This window comes from Phaenicophaeus curvirostris, chromosome 22 (genome assembly GCF_032191515.1).
Source record: "Phaenicophaeus curvirostris isolate KB17595 chromosome 22, BPBGC_Pcur_1.0, whole genome shotgun sequence".
NCBI lineage: Eukaryota > Metazoa > Chordata > Aves > Cuculiformes > Cuculidae > Phaenicophaeus > Phaenicophaeus curvirostris.
In genome coordinates this window covers 3901383-3917697 of record NC_091413.1, presented here as the reverse complement: position 1 = coordinate 3917697, position 16315 = coordinate 3901383, and the positions used below count along the sequence as shown (strand labels likewise).

At 46.7% G+C, this 16315-nt stretch overlaps 1 protein-coding gene across 1 annotated transcript; it reads left to right on the top strand.

Moving 5' to 3' along the window:
• The first annotated feature begins 1352 nt into the window (after positions 1-1352).
• On the top strand, positions 1353-14992 carry ENO1 (enolase 1). The gene is made up of 12 exons (XM_069875018.1): positions 1353-1422; positions 5965-6058; positions 7366-7461; positions 9422-9480; positions 10143-10212; positions 10399-10532; positions 10701-10923; positions 12507-12704; positions 12910-13111; positions 13455-13563; positions 13995-14053; positions 14527-14992. Exons 2-12 carry the CDS (start codon positions 5974-5976, stop codon positions 14594-14596), a joined length of 1305 nt encoding a protein of 434 aa, XP_069731119.1. The 5' UTR covers positions 1353-1422; positions 5965-5973; the 3' UTR covers positions 14597-14992.
• The last annotated feature ends 1323 nt before the right edge of the window (positions 14993-16315 follow it).

Here is a 16315-nt window from a genome sequence, read left to right as displayed (position 1 = left end):
GAGGAACGGTGGCAACCTCAGCTGAGGGCAAGGAGGCATGTCTCATGGTCCAGTGCTCCAGCACAGAGGAGGGGATGGAGTGAAGCCTCACCAAGCCGGTCACAGGGAGCAGCAACTGAGCAGAATTGACTAGATAAGCCAAGGAAGGAACAGGATCCCTCCACAGTGCCGCAGCTGGGAACAATTCACGTGAGCGGTCATGCTCTTATTAAACATCCTGACACCACTGAGTCCATCGAAAGGTGAGTGTTACTTTCCAGTGATGGAAGCTTTGCCAATCACAGAGCACCCAGTTTATTCAGCCGTGCGTGGTTCATACTCCACCGTAACTCAGCAGGCTAAATCATTATCAACGAATCGCTTGATGACTTTTTTTTCCAACATCCACACAGGGACTGGAGCACAAGTCACTCCATTTTGGCAAAGCGTTTAATCCTGTAGCCTGCTGCTGAGCTCTGTTTCGCTCTGTTGTTGTTGAGAGCGGGGAGGCCCTGGCCCAGGTTGCCCAGAGAAGTTGTGGCTGCCCCGTCCTTGGAGGGGTTCAAGGCCAGGTTGGATGGAGTTGGAGCCCCTGATCCAGTGGGAGGTGTCCCTGTCTATAGCAGGGGGTGGGACGGGATGGGCTTTAAGGTCCCTTCCAACCCAAACTATTCTATGATTCATAATAACTTAAAATCAGACCTCGGAAAGTAATAAACATACATAATATTCCTGGGAAAATTTATACATATGCACGTAAGTGGGAAATATATCCTGTAACCGGCTTTTGTTTCGTTTCACGTGAGTTGGAGCTCACTCCCTGTGTTGCCCAGGCCTGATAAAGGATGCTCGCTTTGTAAAAAGCCACAAAACGAGACTTCAAGAGAGTTTATTTGCCGTCATTTTTGGTATAACCAGCACGCAGCGATGGATTCCTGCAGCGCCGGTGGAGCCTTTGCAAACCCGAGGCTTTTATCTCGCAGTTTTAGGGCCCGCCAGCACACTCAATGCCCACGAGCACGCGTGGGGGCACGCCCAGGCACAAAGGAGCCGTGGGGTTTGCGGCAGAGAAGCCCCACGGCTGCAGAATTCACCGCCACCCCCCCGCCTCCTCCTCCTCCTCCTCCTCCTCCACGGGTGAAGGATTCGCTGTCTCCGCCCCCCCCCCCCCCAACGCGTGGGCGGGAAATTCTCCCCCGGCCGCCGCGGCACGTAGCGCACGCACACGGTCCCGCCTCTGGCGCGAGGCGTGGGCAGCCAATGGGAGGGCGGGGGCCGCCCGGACAGCCAATAGGAGAGCGGCGACGGGGCTCAGCCGGCCAATGGGAAGCGGGGGGCGGGAGGCTCATTTGCATAGGGTGGGCTATAGCCGGGCGCCCGCGCGGCGTGTTCGTCCCAGTCGGCGGTGAGGCGAGCGCGGAGCGGAGCGAGCGGCAGGGCCGGGTGAGTGCGGCGGGGCCGCTCCGGGCCTCAGCGCTCCGCTGCCCCTTCCCCTGCGAGATGGGGCCGGGCCTGCTGCGGAGGGTGAGGGTGGGGGCTAGGCAAGGCCGTGAGGGGTTGAGGAGGTCAGGCGGTAATGGGGGGCCAGGCCAGACCGTGAGGGGTGTAGGCCGTGATGGGGGCCAGGCCACGAGGGCCGAGGGGTCCAGGCTGTGATGGAGACAAGGCCAGGCCACGAGGGCCGAGGGGTCCAGGCTGTGATGGAGACAAGGCCAGGCCATGAGGGCCGAGGGTTCCAGGCTGTGATGGAGGCAAGGCCAGGCCGTGAGGGGTTTAGGCCATGGTGTGAGCCAGGCCAGGCCACGAGGGGCTGGAGGATCAGGCCAGACCATGAGGGGTTGGGGTGTGTTGTGCTAGGCCAGACCAAGCCATGAGGAGTGGGGATAGGCCATGAGGAGTGGGGACAGGCCATGAGGTGTGATGGGGGTTAGGCCGTTATGGGGGGCCGGACCAGGCCATGAGGAGCTGGGGGGGTCTAGGGCATGAAAGGGGAGGAGGCTAGGCTGGAGCAAGCCACGAGGGGAGGGGGCAGGCCTTGAGGGCATGCTGGGACAACGACCGGGCTAGGACACCGGGAAGAGGACTGGGAGAAAAGGACCAGGCCATGAGGAATGAGGCCCCAGGCCAGACCAGGGGTTGGGGGCGGGGGGAACCCTCTGGAGAGTTTGGTGGGTCAAGGTTTCCCTCGGATCCAGTGTTTAACCCCTCTCTCTTAATCATTAACAGTTGCTCTGGCGTTGCATGTCGTGATTTGGACCTTCCCCTCTTTAGCAGCAGTGGATGTCCTTCAGCTTTGCATCTCAAATATTTAATTTGATGTCAGCACTCGGGTCTGTGTGCCTTAGGTCTCCTGGTGGGGCTAATAAAGTACAAGCTGTCTCCAGGCAGTGGTTTTTGGGGGGTAGCACCCGACAGCTTGGTGTGCATCTCTGGATGTTAAGATGGGGGGTGGGATTGAAATTTGCTTTTAACCACTGTGCCTCGTGCTGCTGGAGAGGATTTTGGTCTTTCTCCTGTTCCGTTACTCACCTGCTGAGTCACAGGGTAGGGCTGTGACTTTCTGAGCCTGGCAGGAAGTACTGAAGCTTGTCATCCAAACCCACAGATTGAGGCAATGCCATTTCAGGCTTCCATCTTAGTGAACAACGAGAAGAGAAAGTAGTTCAACATGTCTGCCGCTTCTTCCCCGCTAGGCTTTTTTAAAACAGGTTGCATCATGTTGTGGACCACAGAGGTGAATTAATATCACATGGAATGTGAAAGAACAGCATTGGAATGTGCTGTTGTTGGCCTGCATTTGCCCAGTTTTTAGGAATGCTGTAGCAGTAGGTTTCCTCTGTTAGGATCTGATGCAGTAAGCTTAAAGGTCAGAGTGGTGATGCCGTTAGAGCTGCAAAAGGTCAGAGTGCTGATGGTGTGAGAGTTGCAGTCTGGTAGGACCTATCAATGTCACATCAGACTTCCACCAATAGCTGCATGGAAGTTCTGTAATAAGATGCGAAGTAGGATAGTTTTGAAGGTCAGACTTTCTGGTAGCTGCTTAATGTCCATTCGGATGCTTGCAGTGCTCAGTCTTCCCCCTGTCTTGACTCAAGAGGAGCATGGTGCAAAACAGCTCACAAATAGAACCTTTGGTGGTAAAGTTGGCTGTAAACAAAATCTCTGGAAATAACTTTAAGTAGGAGTACTCCAATTTGGTGATAGCATGCATTTGCTGTGCAGAGCACAGGATCAGCTAAGGAGTAAGTGCTGATATCCTGGGCTTCAGTTGATAGCAAAGCAAGTGCCTGGAGCTGGCAGCTGTGCACTGGGCTGTGATTTATCCTTGAGGCAGGTAATAACATCTGCTCCTGGGAAGGCCAGGAAAGCTAGTGTGTGTGACTTCCTTTCTAAAGGGAGGTGTTGCCCTTGACAGCAGATTATAGTGTTTTTGTGGGGAATTAATTAAAGGCAATATGTGTATTAAATAATCATCTCATGTTTGTGGATTTTTTTTTTTTTGCTAGCTCCATCACTGAGGACGAAGGTCTGGAGCAGGCAGTGCTACTGATGAGCACTCCTGTGTTCAGTTAGCATTTCTGCAGCTTGATTTGTGCACGGGCTGGCTCTCACTTTCTAGATGAGTTGACTGACTTGGAGGTGGAACATGTAGTGCTCAGCTTGTGATGAGCAAAACAGTGTTGGGCTTTTATCCAAGAAGTGCAAAACCTGTTACTTGAAGACAGAAGTGAGGGGGTTTTCAAAATAAGTTTAAAAAAAAAATAATTGCGTGAGAAATTTCTGGAATGGTGTGGTACAGTAAAATGTCTCCCCCAAAAGCAAAGGGAGGGACTGCTGGAGAGGTCAGTTTTCAAGGACACTTGAATAATGTCAACCCTGGCAGGCAGAAGCTCTTGCAGTGTGTATTCCTGAAGTGCCACCTTCTTTGTTGAGGAGAACAAATAGTTCTTGCATTGCAAGGAGACCTCCTGTGAGCTGGCTGTGCCTTCTAAAGCACCTGATGTACTATCCCAAAGCTATGGTTCTGAAAATAAGGCAGTGCAGGTGCCAGCCAAACAAGCTCTGAAAGCCCTTTTTAGATAAATGGGGATTTCTTTCTGTTATCCTTTGCTTAGTGCATGTGTAGAGAGAAGTGTTAGAGTGGATGGGCCTGGTAACCAGAGACTTGCAGGGATTTCTTTCTAGCTTATGTATTTACTGATAAGCACTGGCAGCAGGAAGGCCAGCTTGAACCTGAGTTGTCTTGCTTTCTAGGTTAGTCATCATCTGGCAGTGTGTGGGCCTTAATGTAGAGCGGGTAGTACCTATAATCTTTGAGCTGTTACATGATATGCCGCTTAGAGGCGTGACAACTGGAAGGGGACCTTTAAAGCTGGAGGGGGCAAACTAAATGTCTGCCCCTATTTTTAGCATGTAGACAGAAAAATTTGCTGTGGAGGAATAAGGAGCATATGAAGTTAACCCCACACACGCACTCTCTGTACAGGCAGCAGTATTTGTAAGGTCCTGTTTTCTTAACTCTGCAGTAACTGTGGAGATTGTCCAGAGAAGAGCAATGAAGCTGGTGAAGGGGCTGGAGAACAGGCCTTATGAGGAACGGCTGAGAGAGCTGGGGGTGTTTAGCCTGGAGAAGAGGAGGCTGAGGGGAGACCTCATTGCTCTCTATAACTACCCAAAAAGAGGTTGTGGAGAGGAGGGAGCTGGGCTCTTCTCCCAAGGGACAGGGGACAGGACAAGAGGGAATGGCCTCAAGCTCTGCTGGGAAGGTTTAGGCTGGACACTAGGAAAACATTTTTCACAGAAAGGGTCACTGGGCACTGTTATAAGCTGCCCAGGGAGGTGGTTGATTCACCTTCCCTGGAGGTGTTTAAGGCACGGGTGGACGGGATGCTAAGGGGCATGGGTTAGTGTTTGATAGGAATGGTTGGACTCAATGATCTGGTGGGTCTCTTCCAACCTGATTATTCTATGATTTCTGTAAACAGGGTTACCACCCATGCTGGCTTGCCAAAAAGCAAGCTTCCAGACAGTTCTGCTTCTGAGGCTGAGCTTTCTTCTCTGGAGATCAACTGGGTTTGGTGCCAGTTGATGACTTATAGGCATTTTTATGACTTGATTAGTAAAATGTAGCTGAGCTCGCATAAGGTGTTGCTTACCACAGTTTTCTTCAGGAGAAGTATACAGATACATGAGAAGGGAGGAAAAAGGAAGTATTCAGAAGGTGGTGGTGATTTTTTTTTCCTTTTAAGATGAAAAGCTATTCCTGTAAATACTCAAGATGGGGTGTAACTATTAATGCAAGCTATTAATTAGAGCGACTGTGACTGTTTCTATTTCAAGATAGGTTACATTTGGCTCTGAGCAACTGCTGTGCATACCGAGAACTGTTGTGCTTTAGTCTCTTATCAAAAAGAATTCTAACTAGTAGCAGAGATATCCTGTATTGAGATTGCTTGACTGCTCTGATGGGGTGACATTCCCTGAGATATCTCTGTAAACAAGGCTTCTGGTCTTAAACTGTTTTTCCCTCCCAGATTGAGATTTCTGTCCTCTCAGCATACAACTTGTAACTCTTGCCAAATATAAGAAGTTTTCTCAGTTGAAATAGTGTGATGTTCTTGAACTGTTGTCATGACTGCAGGTGTTTGTGCAAGATATTCAAGCTGATGCTAGCAGCAGCAGTTGCTGCATTTGGAGAGTAGCATAAGGCTGGCAAGGTCCCTGGGGAGGGGATGAGGGATGTCTGTGCCTCTGGCATGCTTGGGTGGTGGGTGATAGCAGCTGTGCCTGTGGCCAGTTGAAGCCTAGAGAAGCTGTGGATAACCCATCACTGGGAGTGTTCAAAGTCAACTTGAGCAGGGCTTTGAGCAACCTGGTCAAGTGGATGATGTCCTTGCCTGTGGCATGAAGGTTGACTTGGATGATCTTTAAAGATGCTTTCCAACCCAGACTATTCTATGATTAATGCTAAACTCTTCTATGCAGGTATTAAAAATGTCCATTCTCAAGATCCATGCCCGTGAAATCTTTGACTCTCGTGGGAATCCCACTGTTGAGGTAGACCTCTATACCAACAAAGGTGAGTCCTTAGCTCTAGATGTTATTCCTTTCTTCTATCTGATAGAATTGAAGAGGTAGTCAAAAGTGTGCTAACTGTCCTGTTCCAGCAGTGGAATTTTGCTTACTCTTTTCTCCATACATGCTATATGTTGCTGAGCTTGCTATGAGGTTTGTAGGAAAATCCTCTACCTCATTCTGCTGGAATGATTTTGCTGAGATCAGGATGTTGGCCTGGACAGTGAAGGAATTTTTTTGCAGGGTGTCACTTCTTGCAGTATAAAATGGTGCAAGTGTTAATCCAAACCTGCCTTTCTCCTCTTGCCACAAGCATAGACTGGGATAGCACTTGGAAACTCTTGAGTTAATGGGGCCTTTTTGCCTGTCCTTAAGCAGCTGCTACTAGTCTCGGTTTTCAGTGTTCCCCAAACTCTGTCTAGCAGTCACTTTGTTTAATGAAACAATCTTCTGCTGCAGAGATAAATCTAGAGTAAAGGGTTTCTTCTCTTTTCAAATGCTCCAGGCATGACTCAACTTGTCTAATTGGGTTTTCACATCAAGTCTTATATTTTTAATTATTGTAGAACTTTCCCCTGGTTTGTTACTTGTTCATCCCACATCTGATAGGATCTGACAAAGGCATTGTGCAAACACATACCAGTGTGGTTTGGTGGAACGGGCAAACACAATAGCTGTAATACACTAACTACATAGCTGATCTTTCTGCTTCAGAAGGTTAATGCAGCCATTTAATGAGATGGCCCCTTCTAAGCTCTTTGTAGTGAGATAAGGGAAAGGCTGGAGACTGAACCTGGCATTTTGAACCACAGGCAGGACAGTCCAGTGTACTGATTTGCTCCAAGTTCAGCATCCTTGACTGGAAGAACAGGCTGTCTGCGTGGCTGTGCTGTTGCCTGAGGAGCTCAGAACTCATATTAACAAAATAGGCCCCCTAAATGACCCTTTTATGCTCTGTCTTAGACTTTTAAGAGCTATCCTGCCAGTCTGAGATCAAAAGTAGATTCGGGGAATAGAGCAACCTTTTTGGAAGGGCAGTGGATGACTTTCCTGACTTAGACTTACAATGCATAGTGGAAGAGGATAAATGAGTCAGCTTGCTGTTGATCAGTGTGAGGGAGACACTGATGAACTGGTGGTGCTGTAAAGGACCAGGCTGCTCTCAGGATCACTCTATATATAAGGGAGCAGAGTTGTGGCTTATAGATGAGCTCTTACATCTCCATGTGGTAGGTTGGCATGGTGTATGGGTGGAGAATATTTTGTGGATTTGAATTTGCCAAGACAGTTCTTTCCTTCTGTTGTGAACAGGTCTGTTCAGAGCTGCTGTTCCCAGCGGTGCCTCAACCGGAATCTATGAAGCTCTGGAGCTTCGTGACAATGACAAGACACGCTACCTGGGGAAAGGTAAACCTGATTTTTGCTACCCTGTTTGCTTGGCATGTTACAATGGCTGCGTTGCTGCATATGTAATCATGGAAGATGCTTTTGTTTCAGACTGCGTAATCCCTAAAGCCACTTGAGCTTTTTGTCTGTCATTAAAGATGGTCAGGAGACGTAAGTCTTTGTTAATGAAGTAATATTTCAGTGGTCTGGGGACTGATTTTATGTTCTAAAAGAACACTAAGCATAGCAGTCACCAGACTGGCTTGGGAAAAAGTGTTGGGGAAAATGAATGGCTGCATACACAATGTATGAACCTAATGAACATCCTAATGGTAATTCTTAAGACTACTCGGAGCTTGGACCATCAGGACTGCTTTTAACTTACTGCTGTAAAAATAGTGGTGTTGCCTTCCAGATATAAACAATCAACTTAACTTTTGGCTGGGGGAGAGCATTGCTTGTCTTCAAACTTTTTCTGCCAAGTTTCTTCTGTTAGAGTGGCTAGAGCGGATAACTAAGGGATTGAACTTGAAGAACCTTGTTTTAGAAGATGCATGGTGGTTACTTCAACACAGAAGAAACTCTTAAATGACTGAATGTCCTGAAGAGCTGAAGAGCTTATGCTGTTTACCTAGGGCACTGTTCCTTGAGAACAGCAAATGTGTACTTGTCTCAGTGTGCTAATTGTATATAAATCAGATCCTACAGGCAGTTGTTCTTCGTGGCATGTAACTAGACCGTAGTCAGAGCTTGCACAGCAGGCTGTCACAACTAAAGAGTTTTGTTGGCTGAGGAACAGCATGACTTAAAAATATTTACCAGATGGGGCTGAGTTGCTGGTAGTTCTTCAGTAATACAGACCTGCAGACCTGGACTGTTTAAAAGGCAATTAATGTGGTTCAGGGCACACTTAATTAGCATTCACTAGTTCTGAAGCTTAGGTCTTTGGAACTCTTTAAACACTGTACAGGGATGACAAGCTTGCTCATATTGGTAGCTGGCTAATGATAGTCTCTGCTTATGGTGAAGAAGCAAGTTCATTCTGGAACTGCTGGTTTATGTGATGGTGTTTACATAGATTAAAATTATAGTGCTGTGTTCCTGCTGTATTCCATGCCTAAAGCCAGGAACAGACAATTGATTTCTGTACCTGCATCCAGATGCAGAGACAGCATACTTCAGCGTTGTATCTAGCGTAAAATACATGCCATGGTGATGCTTTAGCACTGTTACAAAACAATAGCAGGTAGTGATATGCCTGAGCTGCTGCATGCTTAACTTCTGGGGAAGCCTTGTTCTTTCCCGTTACTCGTCTGTTGTTTGATTGGATAGGAGTAGCCTATCTTAGAACCTTTAATAAATGCTGTCATTCTTTAGCTTTAGGTCCACAGTGGTGTTTACAGTATAGAAACCTGAATGGGAAGATAAAATACAGCCTCTGGCTGCACCGTGCTTTCCTCTACCCTTTGAACCTTTCTCTTTCTAGTCTGCTGCTCAGTATCAGCCACTTGCTGACTTGTGGATCCATTTACCTATTTGTGTCTTTTCCTTTTTCTTGCAAGAGTGGCTTTGGTTTTGCCTGTGAGTCTTCATCTCTGCCTTGATTCTCTTGTCCGTTTCGCTTCTGTCAGGTGTATCCAGAGCTGTTAAATATGTTAACGAGTTCCTGGGGACAGCATTGTGTACACAGGTAATGGATGTGCTTTCAAGTGCAACCTTGTCACTTGGATGAAGTTCTCCAGTGCACGGTGTTGCAAACTAACATTGCAGCAGGCATTCCTAGACAATGCTGACTTCATGCAACTTTCCTTCAGTCGAGGTGACCTCCATAAGTGTTCAGAATTGGTTGTAAGCTCAGGTTGGACCGGGGCTCAAACAGCATGAGGTGTTATTTTTGAGATTTGATTGTTACTGAGATCACCTACTAATGCCTGCATAACAAGTGTGGTTGACCAGTGTCTGATTTGCTTGTTCCTTCCAGGTGTCTCAAAAGCTGTTGAGCACGTGAATAAAACAATTGCACCTGCACTGATTAGCAAGGTAGGAGCAATCTGTCTTCTACTAACATCAGCTAATGTCAGTCCAATGTGTCCTAACTGATGGGTTGTCCCTCTAGAGACAGTTACAGGAGCCATGTTACATGGTGGGGTGTCATTCTGTGTATTTGAGTGCATGTGAACAAACTGACCTGCAGCAGTTGCTTTACTTAATGACTGCATATCTAACACTTAAACAAAATGGTCTTTAGCAGCCCAGTGTTGTAGTGTGCAGAAAGACTTAAGCACCTGGAATTTTTAGTGGTGTCCAGTTAAGGTACAAGCTGCTTTATGCTTAAATGAGTGGCTGAATAATGGGGAGGGACTGGGTTTTATCCAAGCTGGCAAATTTGGATGGTAATCTGAGGCCATCTTGAAGTCTGCTTCAGTGAGATTTCTGTGTGCTTTGTGGGTGCTAAGCCCTACCTAGAAAAGATGGCACAAAACTAAGAAAAGCTTTTGATGTATCCAACTTCTCTGTCAGCCTTGATTTGCTGGCAGTGACCAGAACATACTGTGTGATAACTGACAAGAACTAGTCTCTTAAACTGTGGGTAGTTGCCTTTAAGCAAGTCTTGGTGTCTGCCAGGGAGATGAAAATGCAGTGGGTAGGTGAATTTGTAGAGCCATGTTTTGTGTCAAGCAGCGCTTTGCTTTTCTCTGCAGAATGTCAGTGTTGTGGAGCAAGAGAAGATTGACAAACTGATGCTGGAAATGGATGGAACTGAGAACAAATGTAAGTGGGCTTTGTGTTCCAGTGAAGTGTGAAAAGTTGAAGACTTGTTTGTAGAATTCTAGCTTACTTCATCAGAAACAATGGGCACTGCATGGCATGTGCTGTGCTTTTCCATAACCAAGAGAATGGTACTGATATTGATGAGCCTCTTTACGAAGATGTTTCTGTAATTTCTTCCTATTTCAGCTAAATTTGGTGCCAATGCCATCCTGGGTGTATCTCTGGCTGTATGCAAAGCTGGTGCTGCTGAGAAGGGTGTCCCCTTGTACCGTCACATTGCTGACCTGGCTGGAAACGCAGAAGTCATTCTTCCAGTTCCTGTAAGTCTCTTGAGGAGGGCTAACTGAAGACTTGATCTGACCAATTGCTTCATGATGTTCTGTGGTCTTGGATGAAGTTTTCTACAGACTGAGGAGGCTCAATGTGAGTTCTGTTATCAATTTACCCTGAAATGTGCTAACTGGACTTTTCATTTTGGTTACTTGTAGGCTTTCAATGTGATCAATGGTGGCTCCCATGCTGGCAATAAGCTGGCTATGCAGGAGTTCATGATCCTCCCCGTGGGTGCTGAAAATTTCAAGGAGGCGATGCGTATCGGTGCAGAGGTCTACCACAATCTAAAGAATGTAATCAAGGAGAAGTATGGCAAGGATGCAACCAATGTGGGTGATGAGGGTGGCTTTGCCCCTAACATCCTGGAAAATAAAGAAGGTAAGAATCAGCAAAGTGTGGGAGGAGACATAACTGATAACCAGAGAATGAAGGCTATACCTGTCCAGTATGAGTAGAAAACAAGATCAGTAGATTATAGGATTTGCTGCTGCTCTTTACTACTTATCCTGACAAACTTTCCAAAATGCTAGACTGGTGTGGTCCAATAAAGGACTAGAGAGCTCTTCCCTTGGACATCAGTTTACGCGGCTTGGCAGAGTGGTTTTGACTTCAGTGCCTCGTTACTAAGTCATTCTTGTAGCAGCTCAACACAGCATCTTACCTCTTTACACTTGAAAAGTGGTGTGGGAATGTCTGCAGGTGTTGCAGTTTTCCCTGGAGTCAGTAGCCAAAATTTAGTGTTGTTTTTCTGCTGACCAAGGAGGAAAACAGTTTGAACTATGCCTGGTAGAGTGTGGGAGTGTGTGGAGGTTTGCCTGGGAAGCTGAGACATTTGCTGCTTCCACAGCCAAACAATTTGTTCAGAAACCTTTGTGGGAAGGAGGGAGTTTGTTTTGTGGAGAGTGAGATATCTGTTCCTACAAAAACTGTACCAGAGCTGTTTTTCTGCCCCTTTTGCAGAGATGAAGCTGCTAATAAACCAGTAGAATACTAGAACTCTAAGTTACCTGTTACTATTATTTTGTTGTTGAAGCTGGCCTCAGAACTTTATTGCCCTTTTTGACACTGAAGATACTGAGTCAGCACCAGAAATCAGGGCATCTCTGAATCCTGCAGTCATGTGCAGCTCTTGCTAGGTCTGTACCCTCACAGGCATCAGTGACGATGACCTTGAATGAGCATTACAGTAGTGTCCAAGGAGTTTGTTGCTGCCAGCAGCTGCTTTTGCAGCACTTCATGAACATATTAAATAAAAGCCCCAAACAAAAACAAAGTGCCATACAAAGAAAACCCAACCAAACAAAACCAGTTGATCTGAGCTTTTCTTGTTGCAAGTAGCCTGGGTGACCCAGCTGCTTGGCTTTTAGTCAGGGGTGACTGGTAGTCTTGCTGGTTGTGACTGTACTGAATTTTCTTGCTTGGACTTCCCCAGCAGGGTAGCACAGTGGGTGTTATCTAGAGACTCCTACTGAGTGCTTCTGTTCTCTTTTCTGCATATGAATGTGCGAGTGGAGAACAGGCAGAGAGAGTGCCTGGTGCAGAGGCTGGCTGTGCACACACTGCCTGTCAGGGCTTGGATGCTTACCGCTTCCATGATCAGCACCTGATCTGGAGCTAAAAGGGATTAAAATGCTGTCAGTGCTTCCTGCCCACATGCACAAAGCTGGAAGAGGATGTAGTATCATCAAGTGTTAAGCATTCTGGGCTGACATGTAGTCCTGCCTGAAGAGATTATGAATCCCATAATGGTATCTCAAGGGTATTGCAAGCTAAAAGCAGTATTATAGTAGTGCCTTGTTCCAATCAGATCAGAACTGGGAGAGTTTTAATAATGTCTTCTGTGCAGCCTTTGGGCTTTCTGTAGGGGTAATAGAGATTCTTTGCCAAGTCCTGTTGGTAAATGAATAGCTTTGGGTTAGGACATTTGGTGGGGACTCAGAAATACCTTAACTGTGTTTCAGCTCTGGAGCTGCTGAAGACTGCCATCGGCAAGGCTGGCTACACCGATAAGGTGGTAATTGGCATGGATGTGGCTGCCTCAGAGTTCTACCGTGATGGGAAGTATGACCTGGACTTCAAATCCCCTGATGATCCCAGCAGATACATTTCTCCTGATCAGCTGGCTGACTTGTACAAGGGCTTTGTCAAGAACTACCCAGGTAAGTTGTTTGTCAACAAGAAGCATGGTGGTGGATAATAGAGGCTGATTGCCGAGGGGAAGAGTTAGGATGCAGCCTCCCTTGGAAGAGGGATCAGGAGCAGAACAAATAACTAGCATTTTTAGGGGTGGGTAGCTCTTGGCTGCTTTTCAAATGAGACCTTTCAGGGTAGCATTATCTTAAAGCTCCTTGTGTCCCTCTACAGTGGTGTCCATTGAAGACCCATTTGATCAGGATGACTGGGCTGCTTGGAAGAAGTTCACTGGCAGTGTTGGCATCCAGGTGGTTGGTGATGATCTGACTGTGACCAATCCAAAGCGTATTGCCAAGGCTGTGGAGGAGAAAGCCTGCAACTGCCTCCTCCTCAAAGTCAACCAGATTGGCTCTGTGACAGAATCCCTGCAAGCGTAAGTTCTTCCCTCTTGGCCATGCGTTGTCTAATTGAGGAGTTTAACATATGGGATGGGAACTAATGGAATAGAGATCTATTTATTGGGCATTTGTGAAAGAACAATTGTTAACTCCTAGAGGGTGTTGACAAGTAAACCCTTACCTTCGTGGTCTTGACAGGGTTGAAGCCTGTGCAAAAGCAGCCTTATGTCACTGTGCTGTCACGTGGCCCTGAAGTGTTCCAAAGGGTGGCTTTATCTTGCCAAAGCAAGGCGTTCCTGCTGCTTGACAGTATTGCTAGAGCAAAGGCTGCTGAGCAGATGGGAATGGTGTGGAGCTTTATCTGTTTCTCTCTTCCAGCTGCAAGCTTGCTCAGTCTAATGGCTGGGGAGTGATGGTGAGTCACCGCTCTGGAGAAACAGAAGACACCTTCATTGCTGATCTGGTAGTTGGTCTCTGCACTGGTCAGGTTGGTACCTGTAGCTGCTGTAGTTTGCCTTTTCACTTGATGAGATAATGTGGTGGTGAAGCTGTGCTGGATTTTGGATGGGGTCTATTCTGACTGAAGGCATGCATGTGTGTTGTTTCTGTATGCAGGAAGCTCATCTGTCTAATGGGAGTGTGATGAGGGAACATGTTATCTTGTGTAAACTCAACTTTAACTGCCAATTTAAAAAAATCTTAGTCAACTCCAGTGGGTGTATTGGGATTTGCTGATAGTTAAGCTGTTAGCAAACAATCTTTATTGCTCCCAAGCTCTGTCCTGCAGATATTGAGAGCCTGATGCTGAAATAAAATTTGTGATTATGCTTATTACTTTAAATGGAGTAGAGTAGTTCTGTTGGCATCTGTGGCATTTTCTGCTCTAGTTCTTTACTAGATTTCTGGTGTCCCTTTCAGATCAAAACTGGTGCTCCTTGCCGATCTGAGCGTCTAGCCAAGTACAACCAGCTCCTGAGGTGAGACTCTTGGGGTAGGGGAAAAGGAATGAGCCTTATGTAGAATGAGTGCTCCACTAATGGATTTGGGCATGGTCTGTCCTTAAGCTCTGCAGCTTAAGGACTTAAAACTGGCACTGGCAGAGCTGCTTATGGGCTGCTGCTGAGCTGTCTGTAGGCTGAGCGATGGGTTGAGTGGGTCATGTCTGTAACAGACTCTAAAGGGAAACATCATGCAAAGTGTCCTGTGAAACCTAGGTATGAGACAACGTCTTCCTGTCTGCTCCTGGACAGGCATTTAAAATGTCTGGGTGAAGTTACATAGGGTGGGTGATGCTGACCTGTGCAATGGAATGTGTGTATCCCATGTTGCTTGGTTGGCGATACCTTCAGTGCCGGGTTGGTCAGGTGATGCAGTGTAAGGCCAGCAGCTGTTTTATTGTGGGAGCTCTACACTGTCTGCTCACACTCATCCCTCTCTTCCCTTCCATCAGAATTGAAGAGGAACTTGGCAGCAAGGCCCGTTTTGCTGGAAGGAACTTCAGGAACCCTCGTGTCAACTAAGCAGTGTGGATCGGTCAATCCTTGTTCTGGTTTAGAGCACTAGTCATCTACGTAGATCACCATTACCTGTACTAGAAAGATAAGGGCAGCTGAAGGAAAAAGACCAGTCTTGCAGGTTCTCTTCTAGACGATTCCTTCACCTAGCGTTTGCACCGTTTCTGACTTACTTGTAATGCTCTGCTGCTTCTGTAGAACTGCCCCTGCAGGGGTTCTGTGCACAGAACACCCTCCAGGATCAGGTCGTTGTGACTCTGGGCATATACACATTAAATCCTGTTTCTGCCTGTCTGGTCTTTGAGGTTTGGAGCTGTGTGGCTTGCAGTGCAGCAAGAGGTACCTGCAAACAGAAGTAGTAGTGTTTTTACATGTGATAAATAAAAGCATCAAACAACCTAACTAAGACTGGCTTTGAGTTACTGTGGGGGAGGACTGTGAAGCAGGCATACTGACCTCTGCATGATTGTGTCCTATTTTAGAGGTGTTGGACTGTGGTCGCTGGCCAGGGGGTGGGCTTAAGTTGCTTTGTGACAAGCAGAGGAAGAGTTACTGAATGTTCTTCCTGCAAAGTTAGGGGCCTTCCAGGATATGTTTAGTTATTATGAAGGGGGACTAAGAACGGGATTCCAACCTATAGATGAACTGTGATTGTGCAGAGGAAGAGCAAAACTGGAGGTCTTCATTCCTCAAACATGAGCTATATCCTGACAAAAGCTGCGGTTGACTTTTATCCTGGACTGTTGTGGATGTATACTTGTCAGTTTTTTCACTGAAAACTCCAATGATAGCCTTGGCTTTTAGCAAGTGTTTGGCACGGTGCTAAGTGTTGGAAGTGAACTTTTAACCTGCAGCTTGACCTCATGCAGCTAGGAGGAGATGTAGTTTGACAGGATGTGATTTGTGGAACAATACTGTGCTTGGGAGAGAAAGGAAAAGCCACACAACAGGAGTGATTCTAGGAGATGGTGATGTACTCTAGATATTTTTGTGTAATGTGGTACTAGGGACTCTGGTATGGGTGGGATGCCTTATTCAATTAAGAGCAAAATGGAAGTTGGTGTTGGATGCTGCATTTGTTTCATCTTTGTTAATAGTACTCTGGTAGGAGGTGTAATTGAAAGTTGATCTGATAGCTGCACTTCAGCTTTTACGCTATTAGCTTCAAGGTACCACGTTTCATGTGGGAGAAGAGGATTCTCAGCTGTGCAAGAACAGATGGCCACAAACAAAAGGCTTGGGTGCAAATATTTTTTTTTGTGACACCCTTTGTTTTGTTCAGGTGGTTGTTCTGCTGGTTTGGCTCAACAGGGAGGGACATGGTAAAGCATACAGCTTCATCCTCAGTGCTTAGTTTCTTGATGAAGCTGTTATATTGGGCCCTTACTAGGCAGGAAAAAGCAAATTATTGAGGGAGGGGTTGTTTAGGGCTTTTCCTGTTGCTTATGGTTTTCTTTTTTTTACTTGTAATGGTAGATTTGTACGAGAAAAGAAAATGAGTCACTTCAATGACTTCTCATCTTTCAGTTCCAGAAAGCTGATTTATCTGTGGCTGGATACTTGCTTTGAGGAGCAGAACAGTGCCCCGCTGTGGGCCTCGCTTGTGTTGCAGCGTGCTGCATTATCCTGTAAGTCAGCTTTAGATCTCTGAGGGTTTTATGTTGGTAAAATGGAAACAGCAGAAGCTGCTGTTAGGAAATTCAGAGCTTTAAATGGCTGAGGGGT

Bases quoted from the DNA above. Each gene is read 5' to 3' on its own strand.
- ENO1 (XM_069875018.1), top strand. From the start codon at position 5,974: ATGTCCATTCTCAAGATCCATGCCCGTGAAATCTTTGACTCTCGTGGG. The intron at 9,481-10,142 runs GTAGGAGCAATC...TTTTCTCTGCAG, and splicing joins CACCTGCACTGATTAGCAAG to AATGTCAGTGTTGTGGAGCA. The intron at 10,533-10,700 runs GTAAGTCTCTTG...GGTTACTTGTAG, and splicing joins AAGTCATTCTTCCAGTTCCT to GCTTTCAATGTGATCAATGG.